This window comes from Vipera berus (assembly GCF_964194415.1).
Source record: "Vipera berus genome assembly, chromosome: 13".
NCBI lineage: Eukaryota > Metazoa > Chordata > Lepidosauria > Squamata > Viperidae > Vipera > Vipera berus.
In genome coordinates, this window is record NC_138216.1 from 15,131,413 (window position 1) to 15,154,555 (window position 23,143).

The 23,143-nt window shown below is 43.8% G+C and overlaps 1 protein-coding gene across 7 annotated transcripts in view; it reads left to right on the forward strand.

Moving 5' to 3' along the window:
- Window positions 1-23,143, forward strand: part of METTL22 (methyltransferase 22, Kin17 lysine) — a 29,819-nt gene that overhangs the window by 5,180 nt on the left and 1,496 nt on the right. For 6 of the 7 annotated variants that reach the window (XR_014027834.1, XM_081338556.1, XM_081338555.1 and 3 more), the window contains 9 exons: window positions 1,242-1,604; window positions 2,206-2,246; window positions 2,324-2,468; window positions 3,269-3,340; window positions 9,800-9,853; window positions 12,656-12,736; window positions 19,914-20,016; window positions 21,160-21,328; window positions 22,662-22,754. Coding sequence is in view for 6 of the 7 variants with exons in the window: in XM_081338556.1 (XP_081194682.1) it covers window positions 1,242-1,604; window positions 2,206-2,246; window positions 2,324-2,468; window positions 3,269-3,340; window positions 9,800-9,853; window positions 12,656-12,736; window positions 19,914-20,016; window positions 21,160-21,328; window positions 22,662-22,754 (1,121 nt within the window). In the remaining variant the exon portion in view is untranslated. The remainder of the gene's footprint in view (window positions 1-1,241; window positions 1,605-2,205; window positions 2,247-2,323; window positions 2,469-3,268; window positions 3,341-9,799; window positions 9,854-12,655; window positions 12,737-19,913; window positions 20,017-21,159; window positions 21,329-22,661; window positions 22,755-23,143) is intronic. The other variant, XM_081338560.1, reaches the window with a different exon arrangement.

Sequence of the window (23,143 nt, forward strand, 5' to 3'; positions counted from 1 at the left end):
GCCATGGTTTATGGTTTAGTGCATGTGCTTAAGAGAGGATACAATAAGGAAGAAGAGGAGAAATGAGGGGAACATACTTGTTAGAACCCACTCCAATCCACATTTTAGGAAAGAAAAACTCTTGGAGACAAGATTGTCCAAGCAGGAACTTTTACTAAAACATAGATAGCATAGACAGGATCTGAAAACTGTCTCACAGATCAATACTTGTAAAGTGTCCCCGAGTAATAACCTCACCCCTTAGTCCATTTGGTCAGACCCAGATCAGTCAAGTCTCAGGTGTCAAACCCCTCGTGGGAAAAAGGAGAACCATTTGCAACATTATTACTTCCTCTCCTTCACATTCCATCCGGAGATACAAACCAGAATTCCCCACACACACACACCTTCCTTGTTTGTTCGTAAATCAGATAGGGAGAGGATTTCCTTTCATCGGCAAGAGCCAGAATTTTCCCCACCCCCTTCTTTGTTGTTGTTCGAAGTTCAGAGGGAGAGGGTTTCTTCCATCGGTCTTATGATGGCCACCAGGCAGGCTGAATATGCAAACATTGCATCTAAGGGAAAGAGAGGGGGCAATTAGCACCCCTGTCTTCTCTTTCCTCCTTGGGAATGGCAGAATCCAGTAAGGGGGGTGAGATTTGGGTTTGCACAGAGAGAGAAATGAAATATGAGTGGATTCTGACAATACTAGTAAAATGCATCCAAGTAAGAAAGGGACCATGAAGGGTCTGATAGAAGATTTAAGTAAAAAGGAAGAGACTTCAGAGGGAGGACAGCACATGGATGGGCTTGATGGAACAGAAATGAAATACATCTGCGAAGCCCAAGACAGAAGATATTTCCCTATATCTGATTTGAAATCCTCAGAATGTCTATTGCTTGGAATTGTTGCAGAATATTATTTATTATTTATTTAATTGGATTTATATACCGCCCTTTCCCGAAGGACGGTAAGAAGACAAGAACAGGAGCAGAACATGATAGAAGTGAAGAAACTCGAATCACTCAGTATAGGAATTTTAAACCTCCATATACATAATTAAGAGTTCAGTTTCACGTAGTTTCCAAAACATATGCAAGCCCAGTTAAATTGATGGATGTGTCCCAAATAACTGTAAAATAAAAATCTAGGGAAAACAGTCCCTAGAACTTTAGAAAGCCTAATTCTCCTTTTAAGTTTCTTTAAATGTGCAGGTCGTCTGCTTGCAAAGTAATAATCATCTGAAATTGTTGCCTCTTAGTCTTTCTCTCGCAGTTCAGACTTCTTTTGGACGATAACCAGGGCGACCCTGAGAAGGAACATGGAGACCAAAAAGCATCCCTGGGCTGCCAGGTCAGAAGTGAGGAAGAATTAATTGCAGACGGCAGAGCTGGTGCTGAAGATTCTCCAGACAGTCCCAAAAAGGAAGGTGATTCCTGTGGAAGAATTAAGGCCTTGTTGGATGATGATGGGGACCTGCAGGTGGTCCGGAAAGTGCCCCTCCCTCCTGCAGGAGATGAGGATAATACAAGGACTAAGGCCTGCCCCATCATTTTGACTAAGGGTGGAGATGTCTTGGAAGAACAGGAGCAGGACAGCAACAGTTGCGATGTTGTTAAAATAGGTCAGTAACACCCTAATATTCATTTCTCATACAAGTAGTGCTCAGCTTATAACCAATTGCTTAGCAACCATTCAAGGTTACAACAGGGCTACTTATGACTTGGATTCAAAGTGCTGACAATGGAGGGAGGGTAATCATGTGATCCCGTTTGTACACTTGCCAGCTGACCTACATTTACAATCCTAGTAACGTCCCACAATCACATGACCACAATTTACAACATTTACAATATGGCTGGCTGGAGAATTGAGTTGAGGTCCACGCATCTTAAAAGTTGCACAGTTGAGAAACACTGCTGTACAGGGTTGGTTTTTCACTTTAGGGCAGAACAAGATCTCTTTTTTTATTACAATGGTGAACAGGAATTAAAAGTTCATACTTTAATTCTCCATTTCGGATTTTTGCCCTTCCTACTTTGATAGGCTGTGAATTATACAGTTTTCAAACCATATCTCAAGAAAGGAAGTATTTTCCACTCCTGTCTTTTCATGTTCATATTTTCTGAGCTTTAGGGCAAAAGCAGTTTTGAAGAATACGTTTTGGGGGGCAATAATGAATTTGGCATAATGAAAAAGATTCCTTGTCTGTTTTTCTGTTCCAGAGCACACCATGGCGACACCTTTAGAAGATGTTGGGAAGCAGGTAGGAAGCAGGATTGCTGTCCATTTCCCATCCTTTTAAGTCCACATCTCATATAATAATTCTTCCTGGTTTCGAAGGTCTGGCGAGGAGCTTTCCTGCTTGCTGATTACATCCTCTCAAAGCAAGATCTGTTCAAGGGTTGCACCGTGCTGGAGCTTGGGGCAGGAATCGGGTTTGTTGGCATCATCATGGCAAAAGCTGCCAAGACCGTTTATTGCACAGGTATCTCTTTAGTTCAACTTTTTGGGTGGTTTGGAAATCATAATATTGGGCTATTTAAAAACAACGTTTCAAAAAGGAGTCCCATGTTTTCAAAATGCCTATTGTCATCCCCGACGTACAGCCATGTATTTAGTGACTACAATGGTACTAAAAAAAATGACTGACTGTCACAACATCCTTGCTGTCACAGTGTCACTATTTGCATACTTGGCAATCGGCATGTATTTATGACACTTGCAGCATCCCAGGGTCACATTATTGCTGTTCGCAAGCTTCCTAGCCAGCTTCCAGCGAGCAAAGGCAGTTGGGGGAACCTGATTTGCTTAATGACCCCAACAAAAAGGTCATAAAATTAGGCCTGATTCACTAAATGGCCACATTGTTTAGCTGTGGAAGTTCCAGTTCCAATTGTGACCATAGGTTGAGGACTTACTTGTGAGTTAACTCGGCATGAAACTATTAGATATTTATCTTGCCTTTTGTTTATTGAAACACACATGTATTAGTCAACTTAAGATGGCAAACATACATAATACCCCTCTCTCTTTATTTTTACCAAAACAACAACCCTGTAAGGTGAGTTGGGTTGAGAGAGGACTGGCCCAAAGTCACCCAACCAGCTTTCATGCCTAAGGCGGGACTAGAATTCACCATCTCCTGGTGATTGGCCCAAAGTCATCCAGCTGGTTTTCATGCCTAAGACAGGACTAAAACTCACCATCTCCTGGCTTCTAGGCCAGCACCTTCCGCAAACCGGCTCTTTGGGATTCTGATATCTCTCATCTTTTTTGTTTTTAAAGATGTTGGTGAAGACCTACTGAGCATGTGTGAACGAAATGTAGCCTTAAACAAGCACATCACTGAGCCAGCAGGTAAAAGATAAGTAAGTTCCATTGGATATAAATGTGTGTGTGTGGGGGTTGATGCTGAACAAACCTGCATGAGATTGTGTTGAAATGTGCTATCAAAATTGTTCAATGTTTTCATGTTCAGCAACTAAAACAAACATCAAATTTGAGATGCACTGAGTGATACAGTGGTTATCTTTGATTGGTTCCGGGACATGCGATGAGTACCCAACAGATTTTTCCCATAAGGTATAATATAACGAGCCACAAGGCAGCCGACAATGACATGTTCTAGCTTGTGCATCAAGAACCAAACAAACGATGAGTACTGGGACAAAAATTTTCCTGTCAAAATACGTTGAGTACCAAATTCAATGAGTTTCAAAGCAGTTGAATACCAGGGTACCACTGCATGTACTTCATATACTTGCTTCCGGTATATTTTATGACTTATGATCTTGAGTGCTGCCTCTGGACAAGTGGCTAATATGTTTTATCATTTTAATCTGGCCATAAGTTCTATAGAAGAACAAGAAATTTTGAAAAAAAAATTATTAGTCTATCCTATCTATCCTTCAATCCTCATGATTCCAATGGATATCTAAAAGAGTATTTGTGTACTACATTTTCTTCTCTTCATTGAAGAAAAGTACACTGCATTCCTCTAGTACAGGGGTCAGCAACCTGAAACAGCAAAAGAGCCACTCGGAACCGGTTCCGTCACACACACAAAAAAGTGGGAGCCGCAAAATGTGCGTGCACGCATGCACATGCGCAGAACAAGGCAAAATGTGCATGGACGAAGGCAGCAGCTCTCCAGACGGGGTGGCGGAGGTTTGGAGAGCTGCCTCCGCCACCCAATTTGGAGAGCTGCTGCCTTGGTCAAACACGGATGAGGGCAGAAGCTCTCCAAACCACCGCCGCCCATTTGGAGAGCTGGACGAAGGCAGCAGCTTTGCAAACGGGGCATTGTAGGTTTGGAGAGCTGCGTGCGCAGCTCTCCAAACCGCTGCCACCGCCACCCGTTTGGAGAGCTGCTGCCTTCGTCCCACTTTTTTTCCAGAATGGTGGAGGAGGACTGGGAGCCGCAGGAGATGGCTTAAAGAGCCGCATGCGGCTCTGGAGCCGCATGCGGCTCCGGAGCCATGGGTTGCCGACCCGTGCTCTAGTACATGATCTACAAACGTGGTGAATATCTGTAGGATGAGGGCGAAGTTTCCTTCTCCAAGCTTGTGGGTTGGTTCCCAAACATTTCGTTATCAGGCTAGGTAACATCTTCAGTGTACATGATCCTAATTTACCTCCTTGTTTCAGTATTTATTATGATCAAAGAGCAGCAATAAGGGGGGAGGATACAGTCATTAAAAAGAGGAATAAAATAGTTTTTAAAAAGGAAAGTTGAAATTATTAAGCTAAAAATGCATGGAAGTTATAAAAGGGAAGAAAAAAAGACACAGATGGTCCTCAACATACAACCGCAATTGAGCCAAACATTTCTGTTGCTGAGCAAGCATTTGTTCAGTGAATTTTGCCACGTTCTACAACCTTTTTTGCCATAGTCGTTAAGTGAATCACTGCAGTTGATAAGTTAGTCACCCGGTTGTTAAGTGCATCTGGCTTCCCCATTGATTTGGCTTAGGTAAAGGTAAAGGTTCCCCCGCACATGCATGCTAGTCGTTTCCAACTCTAGGGGCCGGTGCTCATCTCCATTTCAAAGCCAAAGAGCCAGCGCTTGTCCGAGGACATCTCCGTGGTCATGTGGCCGGCATGACTAGACGCCAAAGGTTCACGGAACGCTGTTACCTTCCCACCGTAGTGGTCCCTGTTTTTCTACTTGCATTTTTACCTGCTTTAGAACTGCTAGGTTGGCAGAAGCTGGGACGAGGAACAGGCGCTCACTCTGTTACTCGGCACTCGGGATTCGACCTGCCAAACTGCCGACCTTCTGATCGACAAGCTCAGCGTCCTAACCCACTGAGCCACCGCGTCCCTTTGGCTTAGAAGGTCGCAAAAGGGGATCATGTGACCTTGGGACACTGCGACCGTGTAAGGACCCACCTCAGCTAAGCCACCCAAGAAAGCAGAACTCTTGAAACAGGCATTGTCTCAAAAGGAAACTTTTATTAGGGGTTAGTGACAGTAGGGAAGTGAAGGCGAGATCTGGGGAAAATCCCGCTTAAACGGTATAGTTAAACCAGGAATATTCCTCCTCCCACCAGAGTCATAATTTCCATTTGAAATCCAGTCAATCCACAGGTGGCATGATGCGCAGGTAGCTGGCACAGTTGGCGTGCATCTCAAGGTCTTCTCCAGTTTCATTTCTCCGTAATCAAGAAGAAGAAAGAAAAGGAGGCACTTTCTTCTCTCAATGGATAGAGGCGGGAAAGGAAGGGTAGAAAGCAAAAGTTATCCCAAGCAAGTCCCCCCCACCTTCCCAGCAGAATGGCAGGCCCCAAACAGGAACACATATGCAGGGAAAACAATAAGGGTTTGGGGATCTGATAGACCATCATAAATATGAGCCAGTTGCCAAGCGTCTGAATTTTGATCATGTGTCCAATGGGGACGCTGCAACGGTCATAAATGTGAAAAATGATCATAAGTCGCTTTTTTCAGTACTGTTGTAACTTTGAATGGTCACTAAATGAACTGTTGTCAAGGTCTACGTGTATAGAATGGGTAAATATCTCTACAGTACATAGCACAGGTAATCCTTATGGCCATTTGTTCAACAATTCCAAGTTGTAACACTGCTGAAAAATAAGACTCATTCTTGAGGTTACGACTATAACTAGTCTTGGGATTGCAAATCTCCTGAGCCACATGGTCACAGTGCGCAACCTTCACAGGCAGCTTCCAACAAGCAAAGTTAATAGGGAAAGCCAGATCCAATTAACAGCCATGTGATTCACTTAACGACTATGTTGACTCGGTTAATTGCCGCAGTGAAAATGGCTGTAAAATCTGGCCCGATCCCATGGCGATTAGCTTAGCAATGCAATTCCAGTCCCAGTTGTGGTTGTAAGTTGGATGTCAACGATGTGACAATTAAGAAATTGCAGCCATTTTACCTTTTGCTTTACATGTGCTTTTTCTGTTGTTTGGGATCCTCAGATATAGAAGGGGGGAAAGGGGGAATGCTTGAGCTTTTTAAGTTAGGCTGGCTCAGGAATTCTGGAAGTTGAAGTCCACGAGTCATAAAAGAGCCAAGGTTGCCTACCCCTGGTCTAAACAATTGCAGCTGGGTGCGTTTCAAGGTCAATTCTAGATAAAGGTTTGGTGGGCTGTAAAGTGGGGAGGAGAGCCTGTGTTTTAGATTAATTGGTGAATGTGATTTATGACAGCCTTTATGGGGTGGGAATTGCAACTTGTTATATTGTATCGGGAAGGGAATATTCTTGGGTTCAACTATGTAAGTGCTGATACTTTGTTTCCTGAATAAAATGTTCTTTAAGGAAGAAATCTTTGCCTTGAAGTTCTTTTAACTGGCTTCATCTATCAGAACTATGACATTAATCCAAGACACATCGCAATGGCATTGCAACTATATTCTTGTTTATTTTATGAATTGCTTGTATCCAGTGGTGGGATTCAACCAGTTCGAACCGGTTCAGTAGAACCAGTAGCTATTTTTTTTTAATACAAGTTTTATTGATTTTTTAGTTTTACGTCCAGGTATTTATGAAGCAATACGGTGGTTGGGTAGTTAAAAGTAAACAATAGTAAATAACAGTCATTTGTAGATAGGTCAAGTTACATCAACAAGAATTCCCTCTCCAATTCCCTTAGTTATGATAGCATAGTCAAACTAATCAAATTAATACATTTCTAATTATAACACAATCATTTAGAACAATTTTCATTATATTTTCACATATACATATCCATGTCCTGTTTTTACATTTTACCTAATTGGAATAAGATAATCCGAACTAGCCTATAATATATAAAAGAAAACTTAATTTTTGGGTAGCCCACATTTCCCCATTTCATTATATAGTAATTATCCTATCTAAAATACATATATTGTTCATTTCAGTGCATTCTTATGTTATACAAATTTATTCTATTTAACATCTTAATAGTTCACTAATTATTGAGAAAATATATTTTGTTGTATTCTTCCAAATTCTGTAATATGTCAATTCTAATAGCTAACTTTCCTTTCCTTTAAAGGTCCAAAAGTTAAGTACACAATAAATGTGTATCTTTTAAAGATTCCCCTTAGGCCATTAAGAAAATTTTTTAGCTCTATCATTACAACAAATATATTCTATTTAACATCTTAATAGTTCATCCATTTTTTAAAATAATATCTCTTATTATATCATTGCAAATTCTATAATATAATTCAAAGTTATGTTCTGAAAGCTAATCTATTTCATTATATAGTAATTATCATATCTGAAATACATACATATGCTATTTGTCATCCTTACAATTCATCTATAGTTAAGAAAGTATGTTTTATTATTTGTAGCTAATTTTCATTCCCTTAAAAATCTAGATCCTAGATATATAGACTCAGTTTATATCTTTTAACAATTGAGAGAAAAATTTAAGCTTTATTATTGCAAGTCCTAACACTTAAAACAGAAAAAGAAGAAAAAATCATTTAAATCTAATTGTAGCTTTCTTTTTGTGCCAGGCAGGCTTCCATAGCATTGCCTTTAGCTTCTCAAATGTGTCTCCCTTTCTTCCTGTTTGAATCCAGGGAGACCATCCAGTTATCAATTTATCATAGAGAGTGACCCCTTTGTAGTCATTAAATTTTCATTGCAGTAAATCCAATCTCCATGTTTGGTGTAGTGAAGTTGTTCTTAGTTCACTCTGGTCTTCTTCTTTCCAATCCATCTGGCTTAAGTAAGAGGTCATATCTGGGGTTGTAATTATTGTTTGTTTGGTTGAAGTCTTGGTGTACTGTATTTGAAGGCCTTTGGCATCCTCCATCTTAGTATTGCTTTCTTCAGCTTTTGTTATTTCTTGGATTGTAGGTTTTATAGTTGAAATCAAAGTTTGGGCTTCAAGGCTCTCAGTATATTGTACTTGTATTTTAAAGTCCCCTGTTTTGTTATTAAATTCCTCATCCTCTGTTCGTTTTTGGATTGTCAATTCATCAATTGAAGTAAGTGTCTCATTTGTTAACTTTGTGCTATCAAATTTGTCTTTAAGTCTGGCTTTTATTTCTGCGGTCATTGCCAGAATTGTATCAAGTATGAGTTTATAGTCAAGTGGTGGGATATATTCTTCCATTTCTTTAATATTTTACAGATAGGCCTTTAGTGGAGGCTATTTTAATAAAAGTCAATAAATGTCCACCTCCACTATTCCTAAAGGTTGTTTTCAGTGCCAGGTGTTCCCAATTTTTATCTTTAAAGATAGTGTCAAGGACAAATCTGTTAAAGCCAGGTCTCAGAGTAAAAAAAAAATTACTTGCTATACCAGGTTTCGCCACAAGATGTCCTCAATAGCATATACAATCCTTTTGCAGAGTAATATGTCTGTTATCCAATTAATTCATTTTTAGCAGTAAATAGGGTAGTAGGTCCCCATAAAAATAGACAATAAAAACTTTTTAGTGGCCCAAAAATTTCAGAGGTACAGATAGAGATGCTTAGTTATTTAGCTTAGTCATTTGATTTCTTTTGAGGCTTTAAAGTTGTAAATCCTCAAGTAAGCAGTCGCCAAATTTTCAAGAAGGGGGAAAGGATTTTCAAGAAAGTCCCACAGGAAAGTAATTAGGGAAGTAAGAAGGGTAAAGTCTCACCCAAATCCTCCAGATTGCTTCGTTGTGATTGATAGTGATTTTGGCTTTCGGCAGGGAATGGCTTAACATGGCCGATCTCTTCTTCTTCGGTCCAGAGGAGTAACTCTGGATCAAACAGAGGGCTGCCACCCTTCCGCTATCGCAGAGAGATAGCCTCCTCACGGTGGTTGCCCCTCCAGGGTGACTTTTAACCCTTTACAGGGTCCTCCAATGAAGTAAGACTGAATGGCAGGGGGAGAGCTTCTCCCGGCATGTCCGCCAGCACCATGCGCGCAAACCAGAAGCCCTGAACTGGTAGCTAAATTTTGTTGAGTTCAGAGAATCAGCTGAACCCATGCTGCTTCTAAAAATCCATTCTAGGCCTGGAGGCGGCCTCCCAGGCCTAGAACGGCCCGCCGGAAATGCGTTGATGTCACTTCCGGAAGTTCGTTCTAGGCCTGGTGGAGGCCTCCCAGGCCTAGAACGCCCTGCTGGAAGTGCATTGATGTCACTTCCAGAAGTCTGTTCTAGACCTCAGAGGCCTGGAGGAGCCCTCCCAGGCTTAGGACAGTCCACAGGAAGTGCGCTGATGTCACTTCCGGAAGTCCATTCTAGGCCTCGGAGGCCCATGCCTGCTTCCATGCAGAGAACCGGATGTTAAGGTATTTGAATCCCACCACTGCTTGTATCCTAATAGTCTTCCTTTCTTTCCACTTATTATTTTGCGGATTTTTTAGGAAGTGAAATTAGAGTTAAAAAGCTGGATTGGCAGGAAGACAATTTCTGCACTGGTATGTAAACCTTCTCTATAGCTGGATTTGATGTTTCCTTTCCAATCTCTAATTTAAAACTCAGGATTTTATCTGAGATGACGAAACTAAAGGCGTATAGCCTTTACATTTTTACATTTCATTGAGTAAACCATAGTGTTGCTTGGCTTAATTGGGGGGGGTCAAAGGCATGAAGAGCAAAATGTAGAATTCAGCTTGTTGCAGACAACCCAAAGTGTCATTTAAAGAAGAGAATCTCGGGTTTTTTTTTTCTTTTATTGAGATGGACAAAAGATGCTTCCTTTTAAAATCTAAAATTTGCTTGAATTATTTCATGCCATGAAGGGCCCTGGCACTTCAAATAAATGTGCAAAACAGAACAGATTTTAAATGGAAGTGTCAGTGTACGAATGATGAAAGAAAAAGACGAAATATAAGCAAATGTGGTTGGGAACAGGCTAAAACGGGTCTTCAAACTTGGCCCTTTTATGATTCATGGACTTCAACTCCCAGAATTCCTCAGCCAGGCACACTGGCTGAGGAATTCTGGGAGTTGAAGTCCATGAGTTATAAAAGGGCCGAGTTTGAAGACATCTGGGCTAAACCAAAACTTCACAGAGAGGGGTGGGTTCTTCGATAAAACCCGATGTGTAACAGGCTCGGCGGTCTTGAGGTGGTCAGATTGCTGTGTAAAAGCAGAATTATGAAATGAAAATCAGCCTTAATCTCTGAGCAAGTGTTGAAGTTGCTATTGGATTTTCTCCCAAAATTTCTGCTGCTTTTAAATAATTTTATTTTCATTTCTTGTGGTCAAAGACTAGTACAGATTAAATATATCTTAGAATTTGTTAATTTATTTTTAAGAAAGCAGTCATTATTCCTGAAGAGAAAAAAGAAAAGTACAAAAGTACAAACTAAGAGGATAAACAGGAAAAAATATTTTATACTTATAATTATGGGTTTAACAATGAACGCACTACTATAGTATAAGTAATGCACTGTATTATTGTAAGATATTACTGAATATCTGCCATGGTAACAACTATTACTGTAACTTTTGATTGGTAGAGAATATTACACTTTCCAGCAGCCCCCTACTCCCCCTGGAGTAGCATCAGTTTTCCAGTTTCTTAACATAATTCTTTTTATTTATTTATTTATTTATTTATTTATTTATTTATTTATTTATTTATTTATTTATTTATTTGATTTATATACCGCCCTTCTCCACCCCATCCTCCATGCTTGATACAGCCACAAATCCTGATAAACAGTCAAATTCCAAAGTTCTGGTATTTGCTTCAATATTTTATTATTTTATTTTATTTTATTTTATTTCTTTAACTTGTATACCACCCATCTTGCTACGTTTTAGCATTTAAAGCTTTTTATGCAAATCCATCAGTATACAGTACATTAATATAGTAAAGGTTCCCCCGCACATGTGTGCTAGTCGTTTCCGACTCTAGGGGCCGGTGCTCATCTCCGTTTCAAAGCCGAAGAGCCAGCGCTTGTCCGAGGACGTCTCCGTGGTCATGTGGCCGGCATGACTAGACGCCAGAGGCGCACGGAACGCTGTTACCTTCCCACCGTAGTGGTCCCTATTTTTCTACTTGCATTTTTTACGTGCTTTCGAACTGCTAGGTTGGCAGAAGCTGGGACAAGTAACAGGCGCTCACTCTGTTACGCGGCACTCGGGATTCGACCCGCCAAACTGCCGACCATCTGATCGACAAGCTCAGCATCCTAACCCACTGAGCCACCGCGTCCCTTAATATACTATCCCCCAAACAGCCCACATGATTTATGTGTTCATGTCACCTGGGTCAGTCAAATTTTTACATCTCCAGCATCAGAAATCTGATGTCCATCCTTCAGTTATATTTTTGGGCAGTCCAATATACTTCTAACTGCCATTTTTTTTGATAAATCAACATTAATCTCAGATCTGTAGATGCCATCCCAGGATTGCTGCTTACTTGTTAACTAGCTTCAACAGAAGAAAACAGGGTCAGGTTTCACCCAGTTGGCTGTGACCACCTATGCTAGATTGCCTCCTTGGTAGCCAATACAGGTAGTTCTCAACTTATAACCATTTGTTTAGTGCAGGGATAGCAACCTTGGCTCTTTTATGACTTGTGGACTTCAATTCCCAGAATTCCTGAGCCAGCATGGCTCAGCTTGGAAACCTCTCCCTTTCCCCTCAGCATGCCTGGCTCAGGAATTCTGGGAGTTAAAGTCCACAAGTCATAAAAGATCCAAGGTTGCCTAACCCTGGTTTAGTGGCTGAAATTACAACGGCACTGAAAAAAGTGTCGTCACCATTTTTTCACGCTTTTGCAGCTTCCCCATGGTCAGGTGATCAAAATTTGGGTGCTTGGCAACTAACATGTTGCCGTTTCCTAGGATCATGTGATCACCACTTGTGACTTCCCACAAGCAAAGTCAGTGGGGGAGAGCCAGATTCGTTTAATGCCCATGTGATTCACTGAACAGCTGCTGTTATTCGCTTAGCAACTGTGGCAAAAAAGACAGTACAATGGGGCAAAATTCACTTAACAAATGCCTTGCTTAGCCACAGAAACTTTGGGCTTAATTGTACTCATAAGCTGAGGACTACATGTGTATATCAAGGCATAAAATAACCCCAAAATCCAGCTGCCTAGATGTTTTCTTCCTATCAATACCTTTTTCCTTGCACAGCATGTAATTTACATTGTAAGCCTGCAGATAGAACCTGATTCAGTTCTCAGTTCCCCATGGAAAATTTGAAATATGCAGTAAAATAAGTATTTGTACATATATTTTTTCATTTTGCTGTAGATCCTGAGGATTGCTTCAGCTGGTCCGAAAAAGAGATTGCTGAGCTGCATGATCTCACCACTGTGATTCTGGCTGCTGATGGTATGGAAACAGGTTTGGGAATGGATTGAGGCTATAAAACAGGAGTATGGGTTGTATAAACAGAGGCTTAGAATCAAGATCACATGAAGTATTAGTAACGCTTTATAAAACCCTAGTGAGACCACACCTGGAATACTGCAATGAATTTTGATATCACAAAAATGATGTTGAGAATTTGGAAAAAAAGTCAGAGAAGAGCAACTAAGATGATCAAAGGCCTGGAGACTAAAACATATGAAGAACAGCTGCAGGACTTGGGTTTGGCTAGTCTAAAAAAAGAAGAAACAGGGGAGACATGATAGCAGTATTCCAGTGTTTGAGGGGCTGCCACAAAAAAGAGGGGGTCAAATTATTCTCCAATGCATCAGATGGAAGGATGAGAAACAATGGTTGGAAACTGATCAAAGAGAGAAGCAACCTGGAATTAAGGAGAAGCTTCCTGACAATGAGGACAATTAACCACCAGAAATTGTGGGCACTCCATCACTGGAGATTTTTAAGAAGAGACTAGACAGTCACTTGTCTGAGATGGTATAGGTTGTCCTGCTTAAGCAGGGGACTGGACTAGAAGACCTCCAAGGTCCCTTCCAGCTCTATTCTATTCTAATCAGCTTTCATGAGATTGGAATGTCAGAATCAGGTTGATTCAGGGAAAGGTGATTCAAGTGACGGTTGCTTCAGGTAAGGATGTGCACAAACCTTTCAGTTCTTGGACTTGGCTCCCAATCAATTTGACAAAACCCAGTTGTCAACGTTGCAAACATTGGACGTTTTTGCCTTTCCTTTTAAAACTGTTTTGCTTTTGAAAAATGAAGCTGGGGGGGGGGAGGAGAATGCTACCCCGATTGTTTTTTTTAATAAGATAAGGAATGGCATTGAAATAGAATGGAACAGAAGCTTTGCATGTTAAACTAATTGGAGAATGTGATTTATGACATTTAAATTAAGGGAGGGAATTGTGTTTGATATGATGTGTTCAGGGGAGGAGAATTCAGATTTTGGCATCCATCCATGAGTGCCGATGCTTCGTTCTCATTATTATAGACTTTTTAGAATAAACAATGCCAGAATGTTCTTTGAACTGTCTCATTAGTCAGAACCATGACACCAGTTTCATTCTGGGATTCAGATTGGTTCAGAAATTTGAATTATCGGAGGAATAGCTATGAAATCACACCCACGTATTTGTGCAGCTATGATACGAACCTATATTTTTGAAAAATGTTTGTTTAGTCATCTCAAAAAGCATCACAAAATGAGGCATACTGTACCACAGTAAATTTAAAATATTTATTATTTATTTATTAATTCGGTTTATATACCGCCCTACTCCCGAAGGACTCAGGGCGGTTTACAAGGCAAAATTTAAAAACAATACAATATAAAATTAAAATAAAATTAAATTAAGTCTAGCCCCAAAAAATTAAAATCACAATCTAAAAACATTAAAACCCCTCAGTCCAGACCAGATAGCTCAAAGAGCCAGGTTTTTAGGTCCCGGCGAAATGAACGAAGGTCGGGGGCAGTCCGGAGTTCCGTTGGCAGTTGATTCCATAGGGCAGGCGCGCCCACAGAGAACGCCCTCCTCCTGGGGATCGCCCGTCGGCAATCCTTGACCGGCGGTACCCTGAGGAGGCCCTCCCTGTGGGAGCGCACAGGACGATGGGAAATTGATGCTGGCAGCAGGTGCTCCCTCAGATAATCCGGGCCCATGCCATTTAGGGCTTTATCACCAGCACCTTGAATCTCACCCGGAGGGCAACTGGAAGCCAATGCAGCTCGCGGAGAAGAGGTGTTACATGGGAGTATCGGGAAACTCCCATCACAACTTGCGCGGCTGCATTCTGCACCAGCTGAAGCCTCCGAGTGGTCCTCAGGGGCAGCCCCATGTAGACAGCATTACAGTAGTCTAGCCGGGAGGTCATGAGCGCATGGGTGACTGTGCGTAGGGCATCTTGGTCCAGATAGGGCCGTAACTGGCGCACCAGGCGAACCTGGGAAAAAGCCCCCCTGGCCACGGCTCCTATATGATCTTCCAAACTGAGCCGTGAATCCAGGAGGACGCCCAAGTTGCGGGCCCTATCAATGGGGGATAACACCTCCCTCCCCATAGTTAACGATGGAAAAGATTGGTTAGTCTGAGATGCCGGTATGCACAGCCACTCAGTCTTGGCAGGATTGAGACAAAGCCTGTTTCTCCCCATCCAAACCCGGACCGCCTCCAGGCAACGGGACATCACGTCGAGGGCATCACTGGGTTGGTTCGGGGTGGAAAGAAAAAGCTGCGTATCATCAGCATACTGATAATACCCCACCCCGAAACCACGAATGATCTCACCCAGCGGCTTCATATAGATGTTGAACAAGAGGGGAGAGAGGACCGACCCCTGAGGAACTCCACAAACGAGAGGCCTCGGGGCGGACATCTGCCCTCCCGTCAACACCGACTGCGAGCGGCCCAGGAGGTAGGAGGAGAACCACTGTAAAACAGTGCCCCCCACTCCCAACCCCCTGAGACGCCGCAGTAGGATACCATGGTCGATGGTATCAAAAGCCGCTGAGAGGTCTAATAGGACTAGGACAGAGGAACAACCCCTGTCCTGAGCCCGGCAGAGATCATTCACCAGCGCAACCAATGCCGTCTACGTGCTGTACCTGGGCCTGAAACCCGATTGGTACGGGTCCAGATAATCAGTTTCCTCCAGGAACAGAGGGAGCTGAAGTGCCACCACGCTCTCAACCACCTTCGCAAGAAAGCGAAGGTTGGAGACCGGACGATAGTTGTTCAAAATAGCTGGGTCCAGGGCAGGCTTCTTGAGGAGGGGCCTCACCACCGCCTCCTTCAAGGCGGCAGGGAAGGTACCCTCCCTCAAAGAAGCAGTTATTACTGCCTGGAACCAGCCTCGTGTCTCCTCCCGGGCTGCATATACCAGCCAGGAGGGGCACGGGTCCAATAAAAACGTGGCGGAACTCAGTCTCCTCATGATCCTGTCCACCTCATCCGGGGTCACAGGATCGAATTCACTCCAGGTAACATTCTCTAGACCGCTCGATTCCTCCCCGTCAGTCTCTGTCCAGTCAGAATCCAAACCGGCTCGAATCTGAGCGATTTTGTCCGTCAGATGATAGCTAAACTCCTCGCCTCGCCCCTGCAAGGGCTTCTCCCTCACCTCCTGATTAAGGAGGGAGAGAGTCACCCTAAACAGGGAGGCCGGGCGATTATCTGCGGACGCGATGAGGGCAGCGAAGTAATTAGACTTCGCTGTCCTCATCGCCGCGAGATAAGACCTTGTAAAGGTTCTTAACCGCAATCGGTCAGACTCAGACCGGCTGGATCTCCAACAGCTCTCTAGACCTCGTCTCCGATGCTTCATCTCCCAGAGCTCCACAGAAAACCATGGAGCCCACCGGGATCTGCGCCGGGTCAGGGGTCGTAAGGGTACAACACGGTCGAGCCCCTCGGTGGCAGCCCTTTCCCAGGCATCCACCAAGGCGTCGGCCGGGCTGTGAGCGAGGGGGATAGGTATAGACCCAAGCGCCGTCTGGAACCGTTCTGGATCCATTAGGCGCCTGGGGCGGAACCACCTGGTCGGTTCCGCAGCCCAGCAGCGGGGAGTGGCATAGCGGAAGACCAACCGCAGGAGGTGATGATCGGACCATGACAGGGGGACAATAGTTGACGAGCCCCCTCCCAGATCATCAAACCACTGCCCAGATAAGAAAACTAGGTCGAGAGTGTGTCCTCCCCCATGAGTCGGACCCTGAATTACTTGGGTCAGGTCCATGGCTGTCATGGAGGCCATGAACTCCCGGGCCAACTCAGACAACTCTCCCAGAGAAGGCAGGTTAAAGTCGCCCAGAACTCAGTCTGGGAAACTCAATCGTCAACCCTGAGAGGGCGTCGAGAAGCTCGGGCACGACCGTTGCTACACAGCTGGGTGCCAGGTATGTTAGCAACAAGCCCAACTGAGCCCCAGGGCCACACCTCAGGAGGAGGGATTCACTTCCGCCTATCTGTACAATAGTGGTCTCCTGCGGACATAAGGTCTCCCGTATAACTACCGCCACCCCACCACCCCTGCCCTGAGCCCGTGGCCGATGTAACACACAGAAACCTGGAGGGCAAAGCTCAGTCAGAGGGACACCTCCCTCTGAACCCAACCAGGTTTCTGTAATGCATGCCAGATCCGCGTGTTCCTCCTCGATCAAATCATGGACGAGGGGAGCCTTGTTCACAACGGATCTGGCATTAAAGTACACCAGCCTGAGCTCAGGGGCCTGATCCCCCTCACACCCGGATAAATGGGTACCAACCGGAGGGTCGGAGCACGCCACCGCTTGAAGACAGCGGGGGCGCGATCCCAGGTGTTGGTATGGCCCTCCATGTAACCGCCTGCTGCCGTTCCCAATCGTCGTGGGGATTTGAAACCCCACCCCAATGCCAGGGAAACCAGGAGACCCCAACCCCAACCCCATCTTGCCGGGAACCATTTCAGGCCCGGACTGACGACTGGTTGGTGGGGCACACCCCAATTCCCTCCCAACCCTACCATTCCCCACCTCCCTAACCCTTTAAAACAGCCGGCTAGAAAACATATTAGGGGCCTCTTAATATATCTCCACCAGAGGCCCCTATCTATGCCCAACCACCTCTCGGGGTCCCAACAATTGGGCCCGTCCTTAAGGGGATTGGAGGAAAAGGCGGCAGGTCGTAACCAGGAGGGAGGTGCCCTCCTGAGGGCATACAGGTCAGCACTGGAGTAGCATAAACGAGCCATATAATAATAAAAAATATCCACATAGGGCAGTTGTTAACAAATGGGTAGTCAGATGGTATTAAAATAATATCAAGATGACATTGATATTGAGTCCGGAAAGTACCTCAGGGCCACCAATCCGGCTCCGCTCTCACCTGAGCCAGAACCAGGCAAAGAAAGCCCAACCGCCCTCTCACTACAGCTGGGTATCCAACCTGGGGTGGACAGAGTACGGGCTACTGGGATAAACCTACCACAACTGGTCTCTCACAAGAGTGGGGTGGTTGATGACCAATCCAGAACCGCCCTCTCACCACGGTCAGGTCCCAGGTCCATTCCGGACTATCAGGGAAGTCACAGGAGCAGGGGCATAAACCATAACCAAATAATCAGCATGAAATTAAAGATGAGCAGATGAGCAGAAAGGACCCGGGTCAAAACACCACAGCTATAGTTCTGAGACCACGTCCACAGCCGAACTCCAGGCCGCTGTTGTCACCTCTCTGCTTCTGCTGTGGAAAGGGGGGGCCACCGTGCCAAAAAAACCCAAAAAACTGTGCCCTGCTCCAACCTCCAACCGGGCGTTAAAACGCAGCCGCGGCCAATCTTCGGGCCGCCATAATCCCCGGCTACTGCTGCCATTCTGGAGGGGGAAGAATATCTCCACACCGCAAAAGGGCACCCGCTAGCTGGACCAAGGCGCTGGGCCGGGCCGCGGCCGATCTTCGGGCCGCCAGGCTGCTGCCGCCATTCCAGGGAGGGCGGGAAACATCCACGCTGCAGAAAGCACCCGCCAGCTGATCCAAAGCGCTGGGCAACCGATCTTCGGGCCACCAGGCCGCTGCTGCCGTTCCCAGAGGGTGGGAGGTCTCCATGCCGCAAAAAGCAGCGCCCGCCAGCTGATCTAAGGTGGGCCAGGCCGCGGCCGATCTTCGGGCCGCCAGGCCGCTGCCGCCATTCCGTGGGGGGGAGACATCCACGCCGCACAAGCCAGCTGATTTAAGGCACTGGACTGGGCCGCAGCCGATCTTCAGGCCGCCAGGCCGCTGCTGCTATTCCAGGGGGGGTGTAGAGGCATCAGCGCCGCAAAAAGCGGCGCCCGCCAGCTGTTCCCTAATCCGACCCCCCGTTAGGCTGCCGAGCCTCGGTTGGGCTTCCCAGACTGCCCCATTTTTAAAAGCCCGTCGTGGAACTTACAGAGCTCAACAGAAGACCGCCGCCATCTTGGGCAATATATATATATATATATATATAAAATACAACATTAAAATATGTAGAATTAAACAAATCTAGCCCAGTACATTTTTAATAAAGTGTTTCAAATGTTTCAAACTTCTTATTAAGTTTATCAAAATATAAAATACAGAAATACAAAGAAAAAAAAGAAACAATGGGAAAATAAGGGAGGAAAAGAGACAAAGGGGCGGGGAGAAAAAAAAGCTTTGACTTCTGATTCCTTTTGGTGCAGTAAAATAAGATAATGTGGAATTATTGTTTAAAAAATTCAATAACCCATTTTGTGATCACAAAAAACTAATGAGAGAAACAATGAAAAAGCAGATACCATTCTAAAGTAAGTAAACTGGAACCACTTTTCAGATAACAATATTGAAATTTTTAAAAACCCCAAAATTTAATGTAGTGGTGAGAAAGGCTCATATTAGTTCTAGGAAGATAACATCACTGCCTGGAGTGATTTTATTATTCAGTAATGGAAATTATTAATTGCCACTTGGAATGTTCCTTATAAAAGAGTCCTTGGGGAAAATAGGAACAAAGTTTAGAATCTTTGTTTGTTAAACAAATTTATTTATTTATTTACAAATAATTCAAAACTGCAAACCCTAAGATGCTTTTCCAAAAGGCAACTAACTGGTCTTTCTTAGGGGGAGTGTCTTTGAAATGTTTCACTTCTCATCCAGGAAGCTTCTTCTGTTCTGAACTGAAGTTTGGAACTTGAAGAAGCTTCTTGGATGAGAAGCGAAATATTTTCAAAGAAAAAACCAAGAAAGTTCAGTTGCCTTTTTGGGGGGAAAAAATGAACCTTTGGGACAACCATGACCTGGACCCTTGAAAATCTCCCTAGACATCGAGAGAGTGAACTTGATCCACCACACCTTTCTCCTCCTCTTCCTGCATAAAAGACTCCCAGTGAAATTAAAAACCAAGTGTGTAGCTATACTGCAGATCAGTGTGTGAGTGTTGCCATGCCTGTCTCTTGCAATTACAAAATGTCCTTTTCCTGATGACTGCAGTTCACCCAGAGTTCTAGTTAGTAAAATGTGAAGTTAACTGCTTGTATTATCCTATAAGGCAGTGCATCCTGAAGAGTAATTGATTGTATAAATCAGCTTTAAGATGAGAGGTAATGCTTCTGGGCAGCCTTGAAAACCTTCACCATTTTATCTTTCATATTGCAGTATTTTATGATGATGACCTAACAGATGCTTTTTTCAAAACGCTGTCCCGAATCACTAGCAACCTGAGGAACGATTGCACCATCTTCTTCTCTATGGAAAAGAGGTTGGTGATGTGTTTTAAGTGGAAAACACACCATGAGATAAACAGGGTGTCTTGTGTGTCATGAGCCAAGCAAAAACATAGCTTGCAACTATGGCAATATTTGCTTCTTTTGAGTTTCCAGCACAATCAATGTACAAAAATATCAACCAGTTATTTAGACAATTTTATTTCTAGACCAGTTTAGAAAGGGCCTTTAGTGTACAGATAATCCTCAATTTAGACCCACAATTGAGACCAGAATCTGCATTGCTAAACAAGGTGCTTGTTAAGATCACACCCAGTATTACAATTTTTTGCCACAGTTAAGTGAAGCAGAGTCCTTAAGCCAATCCCTCTTTAACCTATTGACTTGGAAGGTCACAAATGGTGATCACATGATCCCCCAGGATGCTGCAACTATTGTTAAGTGCAGGCTGGTTGTCGAAAAACCAAAATTTTGATCATGTGGATTCTGAGGTTACTTGGGTCAGGGGTCCCCAACCCTCGGTCTGTGGACCAGTACCGGGCTGTGGCATGCCAGCAACCAGTCCGCAGAAACAAGCAAAGCCCCATCCGTGAGATACAGGCAGCACACAAAACCACACAACCTACAGTCCATGGAAAAACCTCTCTCCACGAAACCAGTCCCTGGTGCCCAAAAGGTTGGGGATCTCTGACTTAGGTGATTGTAAGTGCAAGCACCATTCCTATGTCTCTTCTTTTGGTGCTGTGCTTTGAATGGTTACTAAACAAATAGTTGTTAGTTGAGGACTATTGTTTTTTGGGATGACTGCTCCTGCACTCTGAGCATGTTATAAATTCTACAAAAAGAGTTATTTTTTTCTCCTCCTTCACTTTGACTCCATTGTCTTGCCTTTATCTTGTTCTAATTTTGAAGCTGAATAAAACTGACAGCATTCTCATTTGACATGACATGAAAAAGTTCCATACAGCAATAGGCACTAACAACACAGAATTTTCTCCTTTGGCAACGGTATCTGAGTTACAGGCAATTTGCTGGTTCTTGGTAACACCAGCATTTGCTGTCAGGTTGATTCATCTTCTGAAGCCCTTTGCTGTCGTTCTATGGGAAGATGCAGCTACATTTAGAAAAATATCATTTTGAAATTGTTCTGAAATACTTTGTTGGATGTGTTTGACCAGGTTCAACTTCACTTTAAGACAAATGGACGTTGTGTGTGAAGCCTATAATCACTTCCGAAGTACTTTGGATGAGCTGCTGAAAACCAGGGAGGGCAGGATGAAATACAGCATTCAGCCTATAGAACTGTCTTTTCCGCAGCATATTGTTTATGAGCGAGTTCCGCAACTGGTGAGTATCAGTGTTGGCAAACTACTTATCTGGTGTAATCATACAAGTGATAGAAAGTCAGGATGGTAGAACAAGCACCAGGAGGCAGGACAAGAAGCAATGGATGGAAACTAACCAAGGAGAGAAGCAACCTAGAACTAAGGAGAAATTTCCTGACAGAACAATCAGTCAGTGGAACAAATTGCCTTTGGAAGTTGTGGGTGCTGCATCACTGGAGGCTTTTAAGAAGAGACTGGACAGCCACTTGTCTAAAAAGGTATAGGGCAGTGTTTCTCAAGGTATGTTAACACAGCAGCTCAACACAGAGACTCACGTGGAGCTGTGCTTACAAGAAAAACGGACATCTCACCTCCTGTACCATCTCCTCCTCAATGGAGTGATTCAGGTGGTGGGGATGAAGATCCTAATCGTCAGTGTCCTATTCACAAAAAACCTTACCCTCTTAGAAAATGTCGTGAGCTTAGAGCAATGACTGTACAAGAGCGGAAAGAGGTTCTCCAAAAACTTGGAATATGCTACAGGTGCTGTGCTTCATATGATCATTTTGCTAAAGATTGCAAAGCCTTTGTCAAGTGCACAGAATGCGATAGCGACAAGCACGTTACAGCTATGCATCCTGCTCCACTTCTAGGAAATCCACAGCAACCACCTGCATCCAACCCTGCTTCAAATTATGGCGGGGAGCAACATGGCGGGGAGCAACAAAGTCATGCTCCAGTCACAAATGTCTCTTCTTCACCCCAATCTCCAACTTAGAGACCTTGTTCTGCTCAAGGACCAACAAGCTCAAAAATTGAAAGGCACCAAAAACTTTCATCAGACCCATCACAGAGCTTGTCCTGCTTTTGCCTCTTGAAGACTAAATTCGTCACCTTTCCTGGTTGGATCCTCACTTCAAGAAGAAAAGTGATTTGAACTTTAGACTATTTTAGGCCTGTAATGGCAATTCTTATTGCAATATGTATGCATGTTTATTTCTTATATCTCTCAGGTTTTTATGTCTTATATATCTCAGGTTTATTCCTTATATCTCTCAGGTGTTTTAAGACAACAAGCAAATCAAAACATGTATTTGCATTTGAATAACTGCTGTTATATGATTTATATAGTGGTACTATGTAATACCAGACGGGGAGTGTGCTGCCACCACGTGGCTGTTTTGGGGAAATTATAATAGGCTATCTTGTCTGGGTCGGCCAGCTCCTCCCACTCCCTGACGTATTTCCTCCTTCTCCTGACCATGTGCCTTTACCCCTACCCTTTCTGGGATGGTCTTCCTCCTTCTTCTCCCTGGGTGATTCCCTTCCGCCATAACCGGCACATACACGTGCAGACACTGAGTCGTTACTGTCTTTTGACCTTGGGAATACCGTCCAAGTATCTAACTCACCTCATCTGCTGTATTCTACTCTACATGCAAATAAAGGTACTTCTGGATGATAAAGTTATTTTCATGAGTTCTGCTATCTGGCAAGGGTTGGTATCAGTGATAGAATCTGCCTATACAGACCAGCACAGAGGTCTTAGCAAGGGAAAAAAATCATTAAACTACAGCTTGATCCAGAATAGTGTCTTCCAACTCTGTTTCTGAGTTCCCCTCAGCTTTTTCCTAACTGACCTTGCTAGCTCCCTTTTCTTTTTTGTGTTGAGTATCCAAAATCCTTTATTTTTTTTTAATTTTGGAAGAAAGCAGATATTCTGCAGGCACACTAGGAGGTGCCTGAGGACCATTCGTTCCCACCAGCACCAAAACCTGCTCTACCATTTCTTGTTCCATGCAGGTACTGTTGTACCTCAGCCCCCTAACAAATGGCA